The sequence below is a fragment of the Strongylocentrotus purpuratus genome, unplaced genomic scaffold (assembly GCF_000002235.5).
Source record: "Strongylocentrotus purpuratus isolate Spur 01 unplaced genomic scaffold, Spur_5.0 spur5_scaffold_9, whole genome shotgun sequence".
NCBI lineage: Eukaryota > Metazoa > Echinodermata > Echinoidea > Camarodonta > Strongylocentrotidae > Strongylocentrotus > Strongylocentrotus purpuratus.
The window spans coordinates 26,637,214-26,656,836 of record NW_022145615.1 but is presented as its reverse complement, the minus strand read 5'-3'; the positions used below and the strand labels follow the sequence as shown (position 1 = coordinate 26,656,836).

General features: G+C 36.2%; 3 protein-coding genes across 3 annotated transcripts; 2 read left to right on the top strand and 1 right to left on the bottom strand.

Annotated features, from left to right (window-relative positions):
• Positions 1 to 296: 296 nt before the first annotated feature.
• On the top strand, positions 297 to 4,682 carry LOC592360 (glutaredoxin-like protein C5orf63 homolog). Its single transcript, XM_030977164.1, has 3 exons — positions 297 to 465; positions 2,724 to 2,780; positions 3,342 to 4,682. The coding sequence occupies exons 1-3, from the start codon at positions 361 to 363 to the stop codon at positions 3,504 to 3,506; spliced, it is 327 nt and encodes a 108-aa protein (XP_030833024.1). The 5' UTR covers positions 297 to 360; the 3' UTR covers positions 3,507 to 4,682.
• Positions 4,683 to 5,949: 1,267 nt separating this feature from the next.
• On the bottom strand, positions 5,950 to 13,622 carry LOC100890512 (stabilizer of axonemal microtubules 2). Its single transcript, XM_003723346.3, has 4 exons — positions 13,267 to 13,622; positions 10,319 to 10,495; positions 9,705 to 9,907; positions 5,950 to 9,311 (listed from the first exon to the last, which is right to left on the bottom strand). The coding sequence occupies exons 1-4, from the start codon at positions 13,302 to 13,304 to the stop codon at positions 8,311 to 8,313; spliced, it is 1,419 nt and encodes a 472-aa protein (XP_003723394.1). The 5' UTR covers positions 13,305 to 13,622; the 3' UTR covers positions 5,950 to 8,310.
• A 2,171-nt stretch (positions 13,623 to 15,793) lies between these two features.
• On the top strand, positions 15,794 to 17,768 carry LOC582659 (39S ribosomal protein L54, mitochondrial). The gene is made up of 2 exons (XM_782604.5): positions 15,794 to 15,967; positions 16,951 to 17,768. The coding sequence occupies exons 1-2, from the start codon at positions 15,826 to 15,828 to the stop codon at positions 17,238 to 17,240; spliced, it is 432 nt and encodes a 143-aa protein (XP_787697.4). The 5' UTR covers positions 15,794 to 15,825; the 3' UTR covers positions 17,241 to 17,768.
• The last annotated feature ends 1,855 nt before the right edge of the window (positions 17,769 to 19,623 follow it).

Below are 19,623 nucleotides of genomic sequence, written 5' to 3'. Positions count from 1 at the left end.
ACACCAGACTTGGTGGAAATACCATTAATGGGGGTACAAATTTGCACACAGCAAACCCATAGTCCAGTCAAGAATTACCCCTAATCTCTCGGAGAGCTCGAGAGTCTTCGGGCAATTCAAAGCATTACATAAGGTCCAATGGTCATAAAACTCAAGGCTAACCCTGGTGATTGACAACACCTGTTATTGGGTAAACACCCGAACGGTGTCGAATTCCCCATGAGAGCCGACTACTCAGTGACTAAAGTACTGAGTTTAATGTGGACGGGTTGTTTGAAAATATAATACCCGGCGTGTACGTTAGCGGCTAGCCGTTGCGACAATTCTTGCTGAAAATATTTGTTTTAGTTGGGGGTAATTATGCATTTTCTGTGGAAAAACCTGGTTAGATCTGGTTCTGTCGTTACACCCTATCTTAGAAGAAGCTTCAGTGAGAATCTCCCAGTGCTTACTTTGTATACCAAGGTATGATTTTGTCTTTATTTCATGATATGATAACATCATGATAATTGACCGTAACTCCAGGGAGCTCCTCCCCTGCCCTGGCCCTGGGCCCAGAAGGCGTCCGACCCCTTCGCGCCTTCGGCGGCTCCTGTAGGCTGTAGAATACCGGCGGGGGGGGGGGGGGGGGGGGGGGTAGCTTGGTGGACCTGGGGTGGTATTCTGAACATTGTTGTAAGTTTTGTGTTATCTTTTGTTGTATCTTCCAGAGATAACACAGCGCTAATATTGTTGTAAGTTGGTATTCTGAACATCATTTTATCCCTGTGTTATCTCTTGAAGGACCGCCTCTATCTTATCTTTGACCGCTGTTGACACGCCCATTTTTATGGACCCTACCAATCAAAATCTGTTTTATATAAGCATGATAAGTAGGTCATCCAATAGAAATACTTTATGCCATATCTAAAGATGCGCCTAGCGCATACTAATCTTGGGCGTAATTAGTTATTTGAGCACTTATTACGCGCGTCATCATTATGCGCTGTTGAATGTGGATCATGAAGACAAATCACGCTTTCACTATATTGGTTAAGATGAGAGCATTAAAATAGTCCTATCCTAGCATGTAATATCTTAGAAAGTTCTCATCTGTGATGTTTCCGGTCAACACACAATCTTCTTCTAACTCGTCTATTGGCACGAAGTTGGTTCTGGGCAAAAAATATTGCCGCCATTATATCACCACGAAAGATACAACAACCCCCTACCTGTTGTAAATATTGTTGTAAAAACCATGCGAGATAAGATAAGATGAAAGATACAACAACTTTCAGAATACCAATTATCTCGACATATTATCTCCCGTGCGCATATGCAAATGAGGATTAAATGCCACTTTATTAATAATACGCACAATATACAAGCGCACCAAAGTATGAGCGCAGGCGCGGCCAATAAGATGAGAGAAAAGATACAACAAAAGATAACATAAAAGTTACAACAACGTTCAGAATACCAACTTTATCTTATCTTCAAAGATACAACAATATTAGAGATAACACAGGGTTCAGAATACCGCCCCTGGGGAGGATTTCACCCTCCTTATTTTCACTAACTAATGTCGTTTTTTTAAAAAAGAAACTGAGTTTGAGGGGCGCAGCCATGGCACATGACCCGATTGCTTGCCTAGGGTCTAGACTATTAATAAATAATGTAATAGCACTCGAATGGACGTAAATTGCGGTTAACACACACACACACACGCACATAGTTTGCAAGAATCTTCAGTCAATATTGAAGGAGGCAGACTTAATCAGAAGAGGAAGAAGAACACACCGACACAGACAAAATTAGGAAATGCCCCTTTCTCATATTATTTTGAAAGTTCCATGTTGTAGTAGTAGTTTGTACCCGTTTCTTTGTAAATATTTACAAGCTCAGGTATAAGATGGAGGAAGATTAGCGCTAGCTACTGCACTGTCACGAACTGTCTGCACTCTGCAGTCGATTATTAAGGAAGGCTCCAATAGATGGCGCTGCAACAATTTCTGAAGCCAGGGAATTCCAACTCCTTACTGTTCTTGGAAAGAATGAATGCCGATGCGATTCAGTTCTTGAATATGGCACTTGATAGGAATGGGTTGGGTGGCTCTCTTCATCGACTGTGTGACTTGTGTGATATAGACCTGTGCCGGAAGATGAGCGAGATAGTTGTGTATTTTATACATCATTGTTAGTCTGTCATTTTCTCTGCGCTGTTGTAGAGAGGTCTAATCAAGTTCTTTCAGCATACTGCTGACACTTGAGGTATTATGGTAACGATTCAGAGTGAATCTTGCAGCTCTTCTCTGCACCATTTCAACTTTGTGAATGAGGTTCTTGGAAGCTGGGTCCCAACGGAGGGAGCATACCAGTACTCTACGATATTTGTTCAAAAAAAAGAGAAAAAAAACAGATACAAGATTGACGACTGGAACTCTCTGCCTGAAGTAGTAGTTCAGGCTCCCACCATAGACACCTTCAAAACCAGGCTTGATCGTTGCTGGAAGGAACAGTGTCATATCTCTCAATACTCGAACTGATTTCTTTAGTTTCTTTGCTCCTGGGACATTGTACATGGTACATTGTCCAGTCAAGGTAAAGTAATTGGGAAATCACTTTGCTTCATCTATTGTTTGCTTTGCATCATTGATTTGAAGAGTTCAAATGAAAATGAAAGAGCAAAAATTAACAGAATGATCTATCATTGTAAATTGAGATTTCTTATGTGTCTTTTTCAGGAGCAATGTTCACTATGTGATGATGCCAAAGAAATCTTACAGAAATTCTCAAAGAAGGTAAAGAAAATGATGATAATTTTCTGTTACACATGTAGAAAAAGATATTTGATTGCAGAATGATTTACCTCTTTCTATATACAGAAATTAATATATATATGTATTTGTACACAATGTTCATGAACTATATCATGCAATGAAGCTGAAAAGATGTGACAATGTGTAAATTTGATGATTGACTTTTCATCCATATTTCTCTCTTTCGTAGTTTTTATTCATAATTGCCTTGGATAGCATTTAAACTCTTTCTTTGTTTGCTTTATTTTATTTGAGGAAAAACAAGAAGCTTTGATCAATCATAAATTTGCAACTCTATCTGCATTTGTGCTCAGAACTAATGAAACATAGTCATATAGCTTTAGAGAAATTCATGCATGAACACTGTATGCACTTTAAAAAAAGTTTGTGTTTTTCTCTCTGTGTGGAATTGCCAATCATTGATTAGAGAAATAGTGTGATACAGTGATAGCTAGTGCCTAAGAGAGAACAAAATATTCCAGTGATATAAAAAAAGATTGAAATATTCTAATTGTTTTGTTATGACTTCATGTTTATTTTCAGTTTGTTCTGGAAGAGGTGGATATAACCGCACCAGGAAATGAGGAATGGAAACAACTGTACCAGTATGACATCCCCGTCTTTCACTTCAATGGCAAATACCTCATGAGGCATCGAGTTGATGAAAAACTGTTCCAGAAAAAGCTTGAAGAGAAATCCATTATATGAGCAAGTATTGTGCTACAAGATTTTAGGGTATTTTACATGTACCTCAAATATGGCTGCTCATGAAGCTCTCTTTAGTTCACCCATGAAGTTCTTCTCCTCACAACTACTGTGTTTTATCAAACAGCAGGTATGCCGTAGATTGTGGCATTTCTCACCTAGTTCCATCCAAAACTGCTCCTCTCAAATACATTGGAGGACTTGCTCAAGTATTCTTCATGGTGTGCCTCATCAACAGGAGAGGACTGTTTCAGAGCAACATGAAGAGATAAAGCTTCATAATGATGATGATAATTCAGATTCAAGACCTGTACAAAAGTGTCGCATCCTAACTGCTACTCAAACCACCACTGGATTAGATAGAATCAAGATTGATAAAGAGGAGAGTGAATGCTTGTGCAATAATGCAGAAAGGACCATAAAGATGTCAAGAGGTCATGAAAGCATAAGAAATACAGATCCTTCCTCCTACCAATCAGAACAAGTGTATTCATCAGAAACAGAGCTCCCCAGCTCAGCCAAACCTAGGAGGCCTGTGAACATCTATGCAGATGCCTCAGGTCGCTACGGCCTTGGCTGTGTGTGGGATAAGAAGTGGATCGTAAGCCAATGGGAAGATGAGTGGCTGTCCAACAACTACCAGTGCATGGAACTCCTGGAGATGAAGGCCATCCTGGTGGCTATCCTGACCTGGGGTCACGACTGGGCTGGATCCCTCGTACGAATCCACTGCGACAACACAATGGTGGTCGGATACTTCAATCACAAGGCGCCTCGACTGCATCGCCAGGTTTCAAAGGCCTATGAGTCTATCAAACTTGCTGCAGCAGAGCTCGGTTTTGAACTGGTCGTGGAGCAGGCCAACAAGTCTCATGTTCAGTTTCAAGGACCAGATAGCTTGTCCAAACTGGATTTCTGCAGGTTTCATAAGCTGCTTCCATACATGAACAGTGTGCCTGATTTTCCACCAAGTGATCTGGAGTTCTTGCTGCCAAATGTGTGGGAAAATGTATGTGTGTCTGTCAAACTTAGAAGTCAGGACTGTCTAATAGGCTGCAGATGAATAACAAAAAGACTTTTTCTTTTTGATATGAATTTGTTAAGATTAAGGATGAAATCTGATATATTTTTGCATTGCAATGAATTAAAATGTGGTTGCCACAGTATGTCCAAACAAAACAAATAGTGTTTGTTTCTTATTCTTAAAGGATGACTACCTTATCTTGTTCAGATACAGCGAGGTAAACATCTACAAGAAATCTGCCGTTGTTCATTTTTACGTGTAAATGAATTGCAACTGCGCGCAACACAGGACTTGAGTGTATTCATTGAGCTCTGTGTTATAAGATACAGAAATGTGATGTATTACTTTTTACGTTATCATAAAAAAAATGTCTTTGTTTTGCCGCGTGATATCTGAACGAAGCTCAAGTCTGCATTATGAAGAGCCAAGTGTCATGCTCTGTACTTCGTACAAATTATTGTAATGATGTGACCGAATGAACAAATGAGATGCATGTAAATCCAGTCATGATATGAAAATGATATATTGGTTTCTCGTTGACATGATTTTGTCTGTTCATTTAGTTATGGAAAGATAGTCATTTGTATGGGATGACATGGGATAAGAGGTTGAAATTTGGTGCTTTAATAAATCGGTGGACTAACTCTAGCCATTGAAACCTAGACCAAAGTTAGAACGCTGTCATGAATACCGGCCGTTGAATTTTTTTTAATTTAGCAGACATTTAATAGTGCTTTAAGAGTATAAAATCAGATGTGTGAAATTGATTTAAACATATGCTCTAACTGCTTCTTGTTTATATCATATTGTATTTACCTGGCAAGCTGTTGTGATACAGAATGATACAAGTATGTTTGTTTGGTGCTTTTGGACTGTTCATTCAGGGCGCTAGGGTTCATATGAGGAGTCCTGTGTGTAAGCCGTTTGGTTGCATTTGAAAAAAAAGGGGGAAGGAAATTCTGGCAGAAAAATAAGAAAGAAGATGAGATGTAACAAAAGCTTTGGGAGAGACGAGAGGGAGGGGGGGGGGGGGGGAGAGAGGAGGGGGGGGGGAGAGAAAGAGAAAGAGAAAATAAAGAGATGTACAACAAGAGTCTCTCTCTCTCTATGATTAATTAATCTATTTCCTTTCTCACCACTCTTCTGAACAGTTGATTCCTTTGATTATAACCATCCCTCCCTACCAAATCACTAAAACTCCTCTTTCACTCTCTCTTCCCCTCTCTTCCCCTCTCTCTCTCATTCTTGGTACTACATGTTTTTCATGTTCTTTTGTCTGTAATTCTGGCAGTAATTATATTTTTCCAATCTGAAACTATTGCAGTCTGTGAACGTTGTTGGGTTTACATCAGGTGTATCTTACATGCAGCAAAACAAAAAAATAGAGACAAAGTTCCTGAATAATTGCATTGACCATAATTCTAATTTTTATTTCATAATTTAATAATATGATAACAACATATATACAAATTTGATTTGAATGGTACCGTACGACTGGTTTCTTACTTTTTGTTAATGTAATACATTATTTTTTTTAAAGCAGATAATCCTAAAAGATGAAGCGTAAGATCAGAGTGGGTAAAAATGTAGATGTAGAATGGGAAACGTTTTGACAGTTTATAGAAGACAGGTAATAAAGCGTACATGTTTTCAAAATTTACATGCTAAATTAGAAAGCATGGATCATTTTAATGGTACATGCTGCAAAAAGCAGCAATTCAAGACATAAATATATTCTGATCTAGACCAATAAAACACATCTACCCGGTACATAGTTTTTAAAAATGACATGCCTAAGGCATCTATCGAATTATAAACAGCACTTTAAAAGTAATGTACAGCAAGAAAAATACAATTTCAGACTAGTTTCTATATTTTCATAATTACACAAGGCAAAGGAAATGTGATGCTAATTCAATATTCAATCTATCTAAAAGTAGAATTAAAATCATTCAACTATTCCTTTTCAAAATAAATTGAAGAATATTTGGTGTAATAGAGCAGCCAGAAGATAGAACATGTACAGTATGACAAAAATCAGCCTTAGATATGGTCTATTTCATGTTTTCAACAATAATATATACACACTTGAGAATATACATGAGCAAAAATGATTTCACAAAATCATATTTTTGACCATTGTTTTGAAGAAAAAAAATCACCTCTCTCCTGAGTAGACTAGTAGAATATACAAGTAAATGCAAACTGTTCCTGAAATAAAGATATGAGTATAAACATTGTGTGTTCATGAGTCGTCCATCCACTGTATAATTATTTAGAGTAAAACTATATGTGCAAAATGATCATACTCTCTTTGAAGTACTTGTACTTCACACTTTAATACATGATAATAGAGCATTGGCATAAGTGCGATTTTATCAGATAACTTGCAAAATATACATATTACAATTGACCTTTGAGTCTTGGTAAACCTTGATACCCATCCACAAGAGATTAACAATCCAGAATTTAGAAAATAAATCTGCATGCAGGGTGCAACTTAAAGGGGTGCACCTCCTTGTATATGACCATGGTACTTAAAATGGTGGCAGTTCAACAACAAAAAATGCGATAAAACTCTTCAAATACACCAAGTTCAGAATATATTACAGCAAAACTGATTTAAAACCCAAATTACCATTCAAAACCGTTGTGATTTACAAGATTGCTATAAAAACAATTGCAATTTACAGCTGATCATACATGATATTATAAAAACATTTGTCACTACATCCAGTTAAGGGAAGTCTTAAAGTTGAGTAATAATTGAAGATGTGTAAAGTGACTTCATAGTACCTAATATTTTCATGTTAAAATTACTGTATTTATTTAATCAAGTAGAAATAGTCTTTAAAAATATCACCCATTCATCAGAACAAAATAAAAACATGGAGGACAAAACAATGCCCAGAGCTATCTGCCGACAGATATTATTTGCGATTGCCCCATTGAAGCATGGCTTTGATCCTAGCTATTTCCATCCCATTCAATACACCTCTCTTGGTTACAAGCCAAACAAATCACTATGCCTAGAGACGTCACATACTTCATAATCATTAATATCTCTTTCATTGCAAATCACAAAAGTGTTATCTCGCAGTAATTGTCACTGTTTGGTAATCGATGTTCAATCATAATCAACAGGTGCAATCAAACATTGACTGCCTGCTATTGATTCTATGTTGCCATGGCTACAAATAGCCGATTATCTATTGACTTTGCCGTATGAAGAATATATTGGTGTCAAATTTTGTTTCATCCGGGTTTCTTTCACCTAAGTTTATCTAGCTACCATTTCAGGTTCTATAAAGTTACCTATTTTCATACTTGAACTTTTGTTTAATAGAAAGTCTATAAAGTTGACCCCACTGTATTTTCATACCTGAACTATTGTTAAAAGAATAAATAACTACTTGTATCATTCAGCATACAACTGATGTGCAATTGATCGATGGCAAACAATTATCAAGCAGATTCTTTGTTATTTAATACATGTGTAAGTCTGTAGATTTATGTTTACTTTGTACATTTCAATTATGGTATTAAAATTTCTGTCATATCAACCCACTTCATCCCTAGCTCTTAGCTAATTGAAAGAAGCACTTTCAAACTTGTTAAACTGCCATGAGACTTTTTTTCTTTCAATGCTCCAATATACATTCTTTCTACAATAATTCTTTAAAAGAAATATTTTTTGGTCTGTACAAGCTTTGGCAACATGAAAATATGATTAAATTATATTACATACTTATTTTCTTTTTGTGAGAACTTTTAGCATCAGCATCATGCCAGCACTTGCTGATCAATGTTGAGTTGCTCGGGTGGTGTTCTCTGCATTCTCTGCATCGATCCATTCCTCTGATTCTTCACCCATACCTGATGGCCCCTGGTATCCTCTTCAGTATACTGGAAACCACTCTTCTTCAGATCTACTGCTGGGCACGGAGAGAAGGCCTTGGGGATGTAGTCGGCCTTGTAGTTGGTACGATCGTCAAAGGGTTCCGAGCTCTGCTTTGCGAGGTTGTCAGGAGCCATGCTCCTTGCAGGCTGTGCATGTTTGGCCAGGTAGTTTGTCTGGTAATGAGATGCACCCTCAAACGGAACAGATGGTCTCTCGTACGGGCGCTGGGTCGGGTCTCCTCTCTTTGTTGGTGAAGAATTCCACTTCTTGAAGTCTTGATTGTACTGGGTTCTGTCGTCAAAGGGGACGTTTTGTCCGTGGCGACCTTCTTGTGGACGGACTGCGACGGCTGGTTGGACCTTGTGCGCAGGGAATGCCAGGGTGTGGGTGGTTTTCAAGTCTATGTTGCCACCTGGTTTCGACCATGCCTCATGGACATGTTGGTACGGACGTTCCACATCCCACTTCTGGTAGGACTGCCTGAACGTAGTGTTGTCGTCAAATGGCTGATCGGACCTGAGCGGCGTGTTGCTTGGTTTGCAGCTGTCCGGGACAAAACCTTGCTTGGCATTGAAGTCCCTCTGGAACGTTGTTAAGCCTTCAAACTTGCTAGGATTCTTCTTGTACTGGGGCTTGGCAGGAACAAACTTGGGTTGCGCTGCATGAGGAATATAAGTCATACGATGTGATGTCTTGTCGTCAAAAGGAGTGTCTGAAACCTTTGCCTCATCGTTTGGTCTCATGCTCTGTCTCATTGTGCCCTTCTTAGCAGGAAAGTCCCTTGTGAATGTTGAGAGACCATCAAAAGCTGCACTGGGTGGGATATAAGCATGGTGATCCTTCAGTTGCTCCTTTGCAGGTAGGCTCCATCTCCTGTAGTCATCTGTGATACAAAAACACAACAGGAAAAAAGGCTGTTTAATATATGACACTTGCCACAATTAAGCCAGATTCATACTGTTTTATGAAGATCAAGTCATAGAAGTCATTTGAAATACCAATTTACATCATACTTGCATTAAAATGTGAAAAAAAAGGAAACATTGATTATACCAAAGAGAAACTTTTCCTAGCTAGACCTTAACATTTAATCTGCTGATAGTCAATAAGGACTCTTTCGAAGTATATTAGTTAAAGCTCAGCAGATGATCTGATATACTTTTGTTTAAATGTGAATACTCTGCTCTCTAATAACAGGAACTTGAAATAAATTAACTTAATCAACAAATGACAATATCTTTAATACAAACATCAAAGTCAAGTTTAAATAACTTACCAACATATGTTGGGGTCCCTTTGAATGCGCCTGGAGATACGGCCCTGGTTTGGTTGCCACGGAAACTCTTGGCAGGCTGGGCTTTACGTTCAGGGTAGTCTTTCGTGTATGAGGTCAAGTGGTCTATATGACCCTCCTGGGGTTTGAACTGTTCTGGGACATGCATGGCAGGTCTGCCTACTTCATATGGGATATAGTCAAGCCTGAAGGAATACAGAGAATGAACATTAGAGTTTAAATCAAAATATTGTCAAAATGGGTAAAAGCAAAAAAGAAAAAAACAGATTTTCAACCATTAAATATTATTGATATACTTCAAAGGGACATTGAATTTGAGAATGAATTGGCTGTTACAATTCTCGAAATCACAATTTAATAATTGTTCAGTTATTTTAAGGTATTTACATGCAAGAGCACAACATTTAAAAATGATACATAATAATACCGAAATTGTTATTGTAGCTTCTTTTCTTAAAGCAGATCATACAAATCACTTACAAAAACATAAATAATACAAATATAAGAGATGGGGATTGCCAGTTACAACCTTAAACAACAACAATACCCCATTAAATATCACATAACAATCATTTCATTTGAAAATTTATAGTTACCTGTTTGTGGTGGCATCAGAGATAGGAACGTCACTCTTTAACATTTGGGCCTTCGGCTTGAAGTTATCCCGCATTCCATTGCCGGGATATGCTTTGTACTTGTTAGAGTACTCTGAGATGGTGCACGGTCCATTGGCCTTGGCTGGCCCCTTCGGTCGATGAGGACAACGATGTCGTCTAAAGAAGAAAAACAAAACAAAATAACATCGTAACTTTGTAAACAAAGAGTATCACATCAATGGATCATATATTAAGAATAATTAAAAATAATTGTTGCATGGAAGGCATTTTTCTTTTCCAGCAATGAAGCAGAACTATTTCATTCCTTTAATTAAAACATCGCAAAAAATGCTCTTCTAATTCATCGCCCCATTTCACTACATCTTACAGATATAAAATAAATACCTTCCTATATCTGTATACATGTTCATTCTGATTCAGATTAATTTTATTGGTCCATTTGGAAATTCAGTTGTTGGAATTAATGAATGAAATGTTAATGAAATGATGCAACTGAACCGCATAATGTCTGGCATTTATAAAGTATCAATGACAATCTTATTAGAATTGAATTTTTAATAGTAAAAATTATCATTCCTAATGGCAATAAAGCATTACAAACTACTGAACTTATATGGAACGTGATTCCCATTTGATGTAAATTAAAAAAGGTCTATTCTCTCTCCAAGGATTTCCAAAAATGTGGCAGCTGATTTTTATCAAAACCAATAATCAAACTGAATAGCATTATTTACACTTTACTTGTAAAAATCAATTAGAGGAAACTTATTATCTTGCTTCTTAGAATAATGCATACTCCTATTAAGCACCAGGATTATACAAGTGGAATAGCCTAGATACTAAATACACAGCATTATGAATTTCACATCTATTTCTCAATGCATTGCGATAAGAAATCGCAAATATTAAACGCAATTATCTGCCAATTCATTAGCCTCTTTAATGAAGACTATTCCCATCTATCGCTTTCACTTCCATGGTTACATTGATACACAGGCTCCCGTCCACCGCGCACTTGTTTACCGTCACTATGGAGATGGTATTGTTTCCCTATCCTTGACTGTTCAACCACACATGCATGCTGCTCAACATGTCTGACAGTTTTCTCGGTTAATTAATTTTTACACCTTCTCCAAACTTGAAACCGATTTGAATGACTCAATTACATTTCCTCACCACATTAAAGGTAAAATCTTATTGTGATCTTAAATTGCATGAAGTCAAATTTCGCCAAAAAGGTGTCATTTTTTTATTATTATAAATTATTTTGTTAAATGATTTGTCATCCTTAGTAGAGGTATATTAATGTATATTATGTAATTAAGATTTTTGAATCCTTGTGAAATTTGCAAAAATATAACACATTAAAAAACATGGTTATTAAACAATTTCAAGTTCAGAGTGCTACAAAACATTGAGGGAACTCAATGTAACAGTAATATTATTAGGTGATATATTTCTATTATGATTAATACTATCATAATCAATTGTATCATTTGTTATTTCTTATTATAAACAATTATCCAGATAATATTTTTTTCAAAAAATGTGTTACCCTAATAACAATATCATTTTTACCTCTTAGGGTGTATAATAAATGAACACATGTCGGGTTACAAATATATATGTGGGTACTAACTGTAGAATAAAAGCCAATTCAATGCTAAAACTTCCAAAGCGTTATTTCTTAAACATGAAGAATATGACACGTTTAACAGCTAAGAGGATAACCTCGAGTGAGCTATCTTTCGCAAGAGAACAAACTAAAGAGTCTCATGACTGTTTTGGCATTAACTAATTTAAACTTTTCACACAATCTTGCCAGGTCATCTCAGGCAATGATGGGCCGCTAACTCTTTGTTTATCAACCATTAAAGAGATTGACCCTTTAAATACTCCTGCCACGACTAGAGTGTCTATTTAAACAAGAACTATTCAGTCCTTGTATTGTGGCAGTAGAGCTGCAAGTAATCAATGCACAATGGAAACCATAGTCTTGAAATCGATAGTATTGCTATTGTTAGACCCTCCCTTAGAGCTAATTGCGAGAAAGCTAGTGGGTTTTGCCAACAATGGTTGGGAACAAGGGAACTGTAGCTCAAGGCAACTGGCCAGTTGGGCATGAACCCAAACATGCTCCTTCAGCCTAGCCATGCCACCCCACCCCTCCTAAAATCAATTAAGCAGGTGCTAAAGCAGGCTACTTTTTTTTGGTTAATAGTTATGAAATAATACAACATTTTGTTTTGGGGCACAACATTTTTAAAACAAGTAATTATTGATCATTTTACATGTTCGATTTCATTTTCATATTATATATTTTTTTAAATGGAAGATTTAACTGTTGAATGAAAAGGAATTATTTGTTTCCTCTCTATATTATGGAGATGAGTTGAAAATTTAAACAATTCGTTTTCACTTCTTGCACTGCTGGAAACAGGCATGATTGTGTAATAATTGTGACTTTAGCAATCCGTCATTAAAACCATTAGATTTAGAGAGTTTTTCTTCAACCCCACGCACACATTATCATCTCAAACATATTTCTACTTACAACATACATATCATATTACATTACATACTATTATAATATGATGATTTTATATGCTAGAATAATCATATCCTCTCACACGAATGCTCAAAAAATAAAATAAACAATGGAGATAGTGATTTTTTTTTTTACTATGACAAAACTTTTTACAATTCAGCTCAGATTTTCATAGAGTGCGATACATAAATAAATCACTGATATGTTTACGACAAGAATTAAATAACATACAGCCATACAGTAAGATTAACCTCAGATAGTCAGAAGGGGGATTGAAGAAAAGAGGAATGTTAGAGAGGCATAGAATGAGGGTCAAGGAATCAAAATGATTCATGAACAGAATAGAACAAGTAGGATGGAAAAATATAAATATATTCACCCGCATGTGCAGATCTCGCATATACAACGCTTCGTCATTTTTGGTAGATATATCCCAAAACTGATGTATCAGGATTCTGCAAAAAGAAAACGAAATTCACCCTCGGGAGTCGAGTAAACTTGCAATGATTATTATCCTCCAAGGTTTCAGATTCATATAATTCCAGCAGCGATGACTGTCAAGTTTACATGTACAGTCCTCGAGTCACTGTCACTGCGCTGCGCTCGCATAGCGAAACACAATCGTCGTAGCGAGGGAAAATTTGGTCGCGTTATTTATTACGTTGTCAGGCCAACACTTACTGCCGACTCGATCGTCTGCGTACGCTATCACAACATGACCCCTCTGTCGTTGCCGAACAAACACCTGACCTTCGGAAGTCAGCTACATTATTTCACGGGGGAAAGGACCATCGTTACTGCTTGAGGGATTTAAATGAAAACAAATATTCGTCGGCCTAAAAATAAGGAATAGGATGTCATTAACCATATCAAAATATTAAAAAATCGCAGTCTTCATTTAAAGATTTTTAAAGCAAAATAATTTAGACATAATAAAAAATTAAGTGGTATCGTCCATGCTATACTGAACTTTCGAACTATATTGTAAAAGAAAATTGTATGGTGTCCTCAAACAAGCTACTGTAATACAAATTCAGCTTCATCTCTTCCACGGTTTTGTTTTAATTTCGATTTCTTGGGAAATGTGTCGACGTGAATGTCAAGGCATCTCGTATTAGCGTTATAAAATAATGGGCTAAATAATTAATTCAAATTAGACATCTGGGAGGGAAACGAGCTACTGAATGTACAAAATATCACTTATGAATACATGCAAGACATTTTTACCGCATTTTTACTGCCAGTAATGAATTCGGGAGAGAGAGAGAGAGAGAGAGAGAGAGAGAGAGAGAGAGAGAGAGAGGGGGTGGGAGAGAGAGGGGAGGGTGAAATGGGGAGGGTGAAATAGATATATATATATATATATATATATATTATATAGGCGCTGGGGAGACTAGAGAGTGAAGAATGGAGAAGTCCTAGTTCACCGATCACGGTGATTCGTGACTACTAACAACATCGTGACGAATCGAAGTTGTAATACGGTCACTATTTCACCATAATTATTACCAAACAAAATAGTTAACCATAAGATCATAGGGGATCACTTCGGATGCAAATGAAATACATAATTATTTGTTCGCTTTCTCTCTCTCTCTCTCTCTCTTTCCAGTCTCTCTCTCTCTCTCTCTCTCTCTCTCTCTCTCGGGCTTTCTCCCTCTCTCTCTCTCTCTCCATTTCCCTCTCACTCCCTTCCTCCCTCCACCCAGGCACGTAGCCAGAGTTTGATGTTTGGGGGGAGGGGGGGGGGGCACATACATTAATCGATGGGGGTAAAAAAAAGGGGGTCTTAAAAAGTTCAATCGATCTTGGAAATTTTTTGGAGGCACGTGCCCCCCCCTCCCCCCCCCCCCCCCCCCCCCAGGCTACGTGCCTGCCTCCATCTATATATCTGTACTTCTTGCACTTTCACCGTCATCACTTCTGCCTAATTCTCTTTTTTTCTCTCCAACACAAATATCAGTTACATCACCTTTATCACAATACCATCTCCTCCTGTAATTGTCTCGTACATCTCATATTCACTCCCATCTCCCCAACATGATATTTCTTTATAGAAATCGTTTACTTTTTATAAAGAATCACCACGTCCCCAAGTTAAGCTTTTGTGCAACCCTTCTTCATGATTTTATTTTATGTTAATATTACAAATTTACAATGTAACTACTTTACGTTGATGATGTATTGATAATACGATTTTTTATTTTGGAAAAAGACCATGAAGAGAAACGAATAAATCAAATCAAATCAAATCTGTTTATGGAACTTAATACATTTTAAAAGATTGTCGGGGCCAAAGCAATTTTTTCTTTGATCAATTCAGACACCATGCATGAGTTTATAGATCTACTTGTAAACGTTAGATAAGATAAGATAATAATATTTATTCGTTTTTCTTTCAAATGTCCGAGAGCATAATAACATTAGATCACTATACATTTACAGTGCAAAATAAAGAATTCATGATAAAAACAAAGTGAACCAAAAGAAAAACGAGGAGACCCTGGTAAAAGCAGAGCTTGTAAGTTTTAGGGTCTGGACCAAAATATAAAATGTATTCCCATCAGTCTGGTCAGACTTACTTTGGGAATCTTCTAAAATTGAGATGCACAATTAATTTACCCCCCCCCCCCCCCCCCCCCACCTCCACCGTATACCATCTACATAATATACTGTTAATGAAAATAACATCAAGGAATAATGTAATAAAACAATTTTGTTTCTTTTATCAAATGAAGCTGAAGAGATAAACTACCAATCACTTAAATAGGTAGGCGCCTATACAAACATAGTTTACGATCTTTCGTTACTGAACATGTTGCTAAACTGTGATGCATGTTTTTTTTTATTATTATTCCTTAGAGCACACCATCCATTTCGGAAATAATTTCGTTGCTTGTATTTAGTCGACAACTTCAACCCCTTTAATGTATCGAAAATGGCTTCACTTTTGTGCAGAAAATGTGCTTCTGTTTTCAGAAATGGAGGCTTGAGATACACAACCCTGAATCGTATTCCTATCCTGTTTGAAGATATTTCACTCAGATGTCTTCCTTCAGCAGGGTATGCAAAGAAAGCAGGTAATAATCGATTTGTTTGTTTGTTTTCATCCAAGATATTATGACCCTAGTCCCATCTGTAGGATTATTTGTGATGTTGAATGCTTCAGCGAATCTGATGTTCTGATGTTGGTTTAAAATTATGATGTCGATCGATGAGACCGAGGGTCGATTTTAAATAGATTCTGCTATGTATTGTTATAAAGTATGCTTATAATCTGAGTTGTGTGAAAGGATGTGAAGGAACAGAAATATGAAAATTACAGAAAGAAACTGATTGGAAAAAACCTTTATAAAAGTCAAAATGACCCCCAAAAAAGAGGAGAAGTAAAAAGCTTTTAAAAAAATTCTTTAAAAACAGACTTTATAATTGTATTATTAAAATAAGTACTCTACTAAAAAGACACACTTCAAAAAAAATATGCATGAGCTGAGTCATTGGTGAGAGAAAGAATGCATGAAAGAAGAGGAAGAAAAGAATGGGGAAAGAAGGAGATATATTTTGAATGGAATTTGGGGAAAAGGGAAAAGAAGAAGGGATGGAGGAGAATAACAAGATGCGAAGGAATTAGAATAGAGGAAGAAGAGGAAACATTATAAATGGAGAGGCAACTTGAGTTTTAAGGCTAGACTAAAAGTCAAGACCTACCTTTTCACACAATAGATTCCCAAATGTTTATTCTGTAATTATACAGCTTGTAATTTGTTATGAAGTGTTGTCTATGTACAATTCCACCTTATATTTTGTCTTACTTTTGTGTATTTCCATATATTCCTATTGTCATGTTTATTATGTAAGTTTGAACTATCCAATTTGTGTAAGTTAATTATGTAAAGCATTTAGAAAAAATCAAATGTACTATTGGTACACTATAGCATGTTGAATAATAAATTACTGTCAAATTATGAACATAAGCTCATAATTTGAAGAGCAACAAAATTTCATGATATGAAGAGCACTGCAAAATTCAGATTTTCATACATGGCTCTTTTTAATTTCACAGGAAAAGGTGGTGCCAAGGGTGCTAAAGCTGAGCGTCTCTACGACATCCTTGAAGTGAACACCGATCCCAAGTACCTTGTCACCCATTGTGCGGGGTCAAACTACTTCAAGGAAGGCGCAGATGTCAAACTGAAAGCTGACGAGGAATACCCGGACTGGTTATGGAGTTTGAACACTGGAAAGGTCAAGGAGCTGAATGAGTTGGAGCAGGATACACCGCAGTATTGGAGGAGATTGAGGAAGATGCATATGAAAAGGAACAATAGACTTGCCAAGGGAGAGAAATTCTAGACCCGAACTGTCTCAAATTTGGCATTTTCTGACCAAGACTTTGTAAATGATGATGTTTGACATTTTCAGTTATCATCTATGATATTACGGAAGCTGTGAAGATCGATGAAGTACCAGGCCAGAGTGAAAATGACTTTTCTAAAAACTAGAGTTTGACTCTCTTGACTTTGCTGATTTTGCTAAGACTTTGTACATCCCTGTTCCTAAAATTTAGTCCAGACAGGTGACAGGTCAGAGAGATGGCTAAAAAAAAAAAAACTTTTTCCACTCAGTAAAATCTCACGCCATAATTTGTATTATTTCTTTTGAGGCTATCTGAGGAGTGATAACCCCAAGCATTTTTCTTCCCAAACAAGTTTCTTCATGTTTGTGATCAGAAATTTGCAATCATGATTAATCATTTCACCAAATATATAAACAAAAGGTGATAAAACATTTTAACCTTCTATTACATACAGTATAGAAACCATTGATACTTGATAGGTATTTAATTATCCCTACCAAATGACAAATGCATGTACAAAGGTTATACTTGTACATTCAATTCAATTCAATTCAATTCAAATTTATTGGTCCAAAAGGAAATTCGTTTCGTTTACATGCATTGTTCACATAGAAGAATAAATAAAATGTACATGTAACATGATACATACAACATACAACGAGTATATAGAGAGAATGAACATATAGCACTTTAACATTCACATTATATAGATATTTTCTTTGAATTTACATTATATTCAATATTTGTTTATGTATCCAGAGTAATTACCAGAACAATATAACATTGAAACTATTATTACTATTATCATTATCAATATTACTAATACTGTTATTATTATTATTATTATTATTGTTTGAATTGTTATTATTGTCATTAGTTTGACTCATTATATCATTATGATAACAAAAAAATATAACAAGGCACACATAAAACACAAACAGTTTAACAATAAAACAGATTTATCATAATTATTGTCTATATGGTGGAAAGAAATAAAAATAACCATGTATATATCCTGATATTCTGATAGATCCACAACAATTATTGTCCCTATAAATGAAACCTAAAATATGAGTGCACTCAGTGCAGTATGTATGAGATATGAATACCTATTGAAGGCAGTATGAGATAATTATTAGTAAACATGCAATATATTACGACATGTGAGTATAAATAGAAAAAGAAACTTTTTCATTTAATTTGAGAAAAGATGGCTATTGTAAGAGTTTAAATATACTTGTCCTAGAATAAATACAAATGGAATTTTGATCATTTCCTACAATCAAATAGAACAAAATAAGATACGGGTGATACATTTTTACATTTTATATTTCATTCAGCAGACGGATAGAATACGGGACATAAGAGTTCAGGTACCTCGAAGTGCGGGATTTCTTTGATTGCCACCTTTTACCACTTCTTAACCTGACATAATTTCCATTCAGGGGGTGACTGGAATCCCTTGACAACTTGACAGCCGTTTCCACTGCTCTGTTTCTGCAAACATCATCAAGATCCATTGGTCTATCTATTATTTTGGCTGCTTGTTTCACAATGGTTTTGAGTTTTCCTTGGTCTTTCTTTCTAGCACTGTTGTACCACACTACAGAATCATAGGTCATTATACTTTCAACTACGGACCGATAAAAAAGTGACAGTATGGTCCTATCAACATGTTAATGTCAATGAATGTTTATGATTTGTCATTAGGGATTCACAATAGTTATTTAAAGCACTGAATTGGAAAAATGGGGCCTACAAATAGGTATGCTACAAAAGGGTCCATTGTGTTGTGCTTGGCATGGTATTCCTTAAAACGGTCCTGCATTACAGTTGGCGATGCAACGTTACTTTGTAAAGTCAAAAGTATAGTTTTGTATGAGAAATTGTATTTTCTACTTTAAAGGACACAAATACCTCCTTATTATGAATTGGTTAATTCTCCATTATGCAGAAACTATGGATAAGTTATAGTACAAACTATACAAATAATACACAAAACAAAATGTAGCTTATGGATGATGGAGATGTTCCTTGCAATTCAATGGATGTACTGAATGCATGGTAGATGAATATCCTGAACTGGGCCCGTCTTACAAAGAGTTGATATCAATCACAACTGTGTACATAAGAAATAGGAGATTGCAAATTTGCGATTGATTAGAGGACTTGCGATTGATTTGGATCAATCAAAACTCTTTGTAAGACGGGGCTCTGTGCAGTTTCATCCTAGTCTTCCAATAATTGGCTTGTAATTCATTATTATTTCTTGATTGAGGTTCAAAAATGAAGGAGACTGACTTTTGTACTTCCTATTGTTGGAATAAACTGAGAAATAAATGTATACCCTTCAAAAGAAATTCCTGTCATTATTTTTTG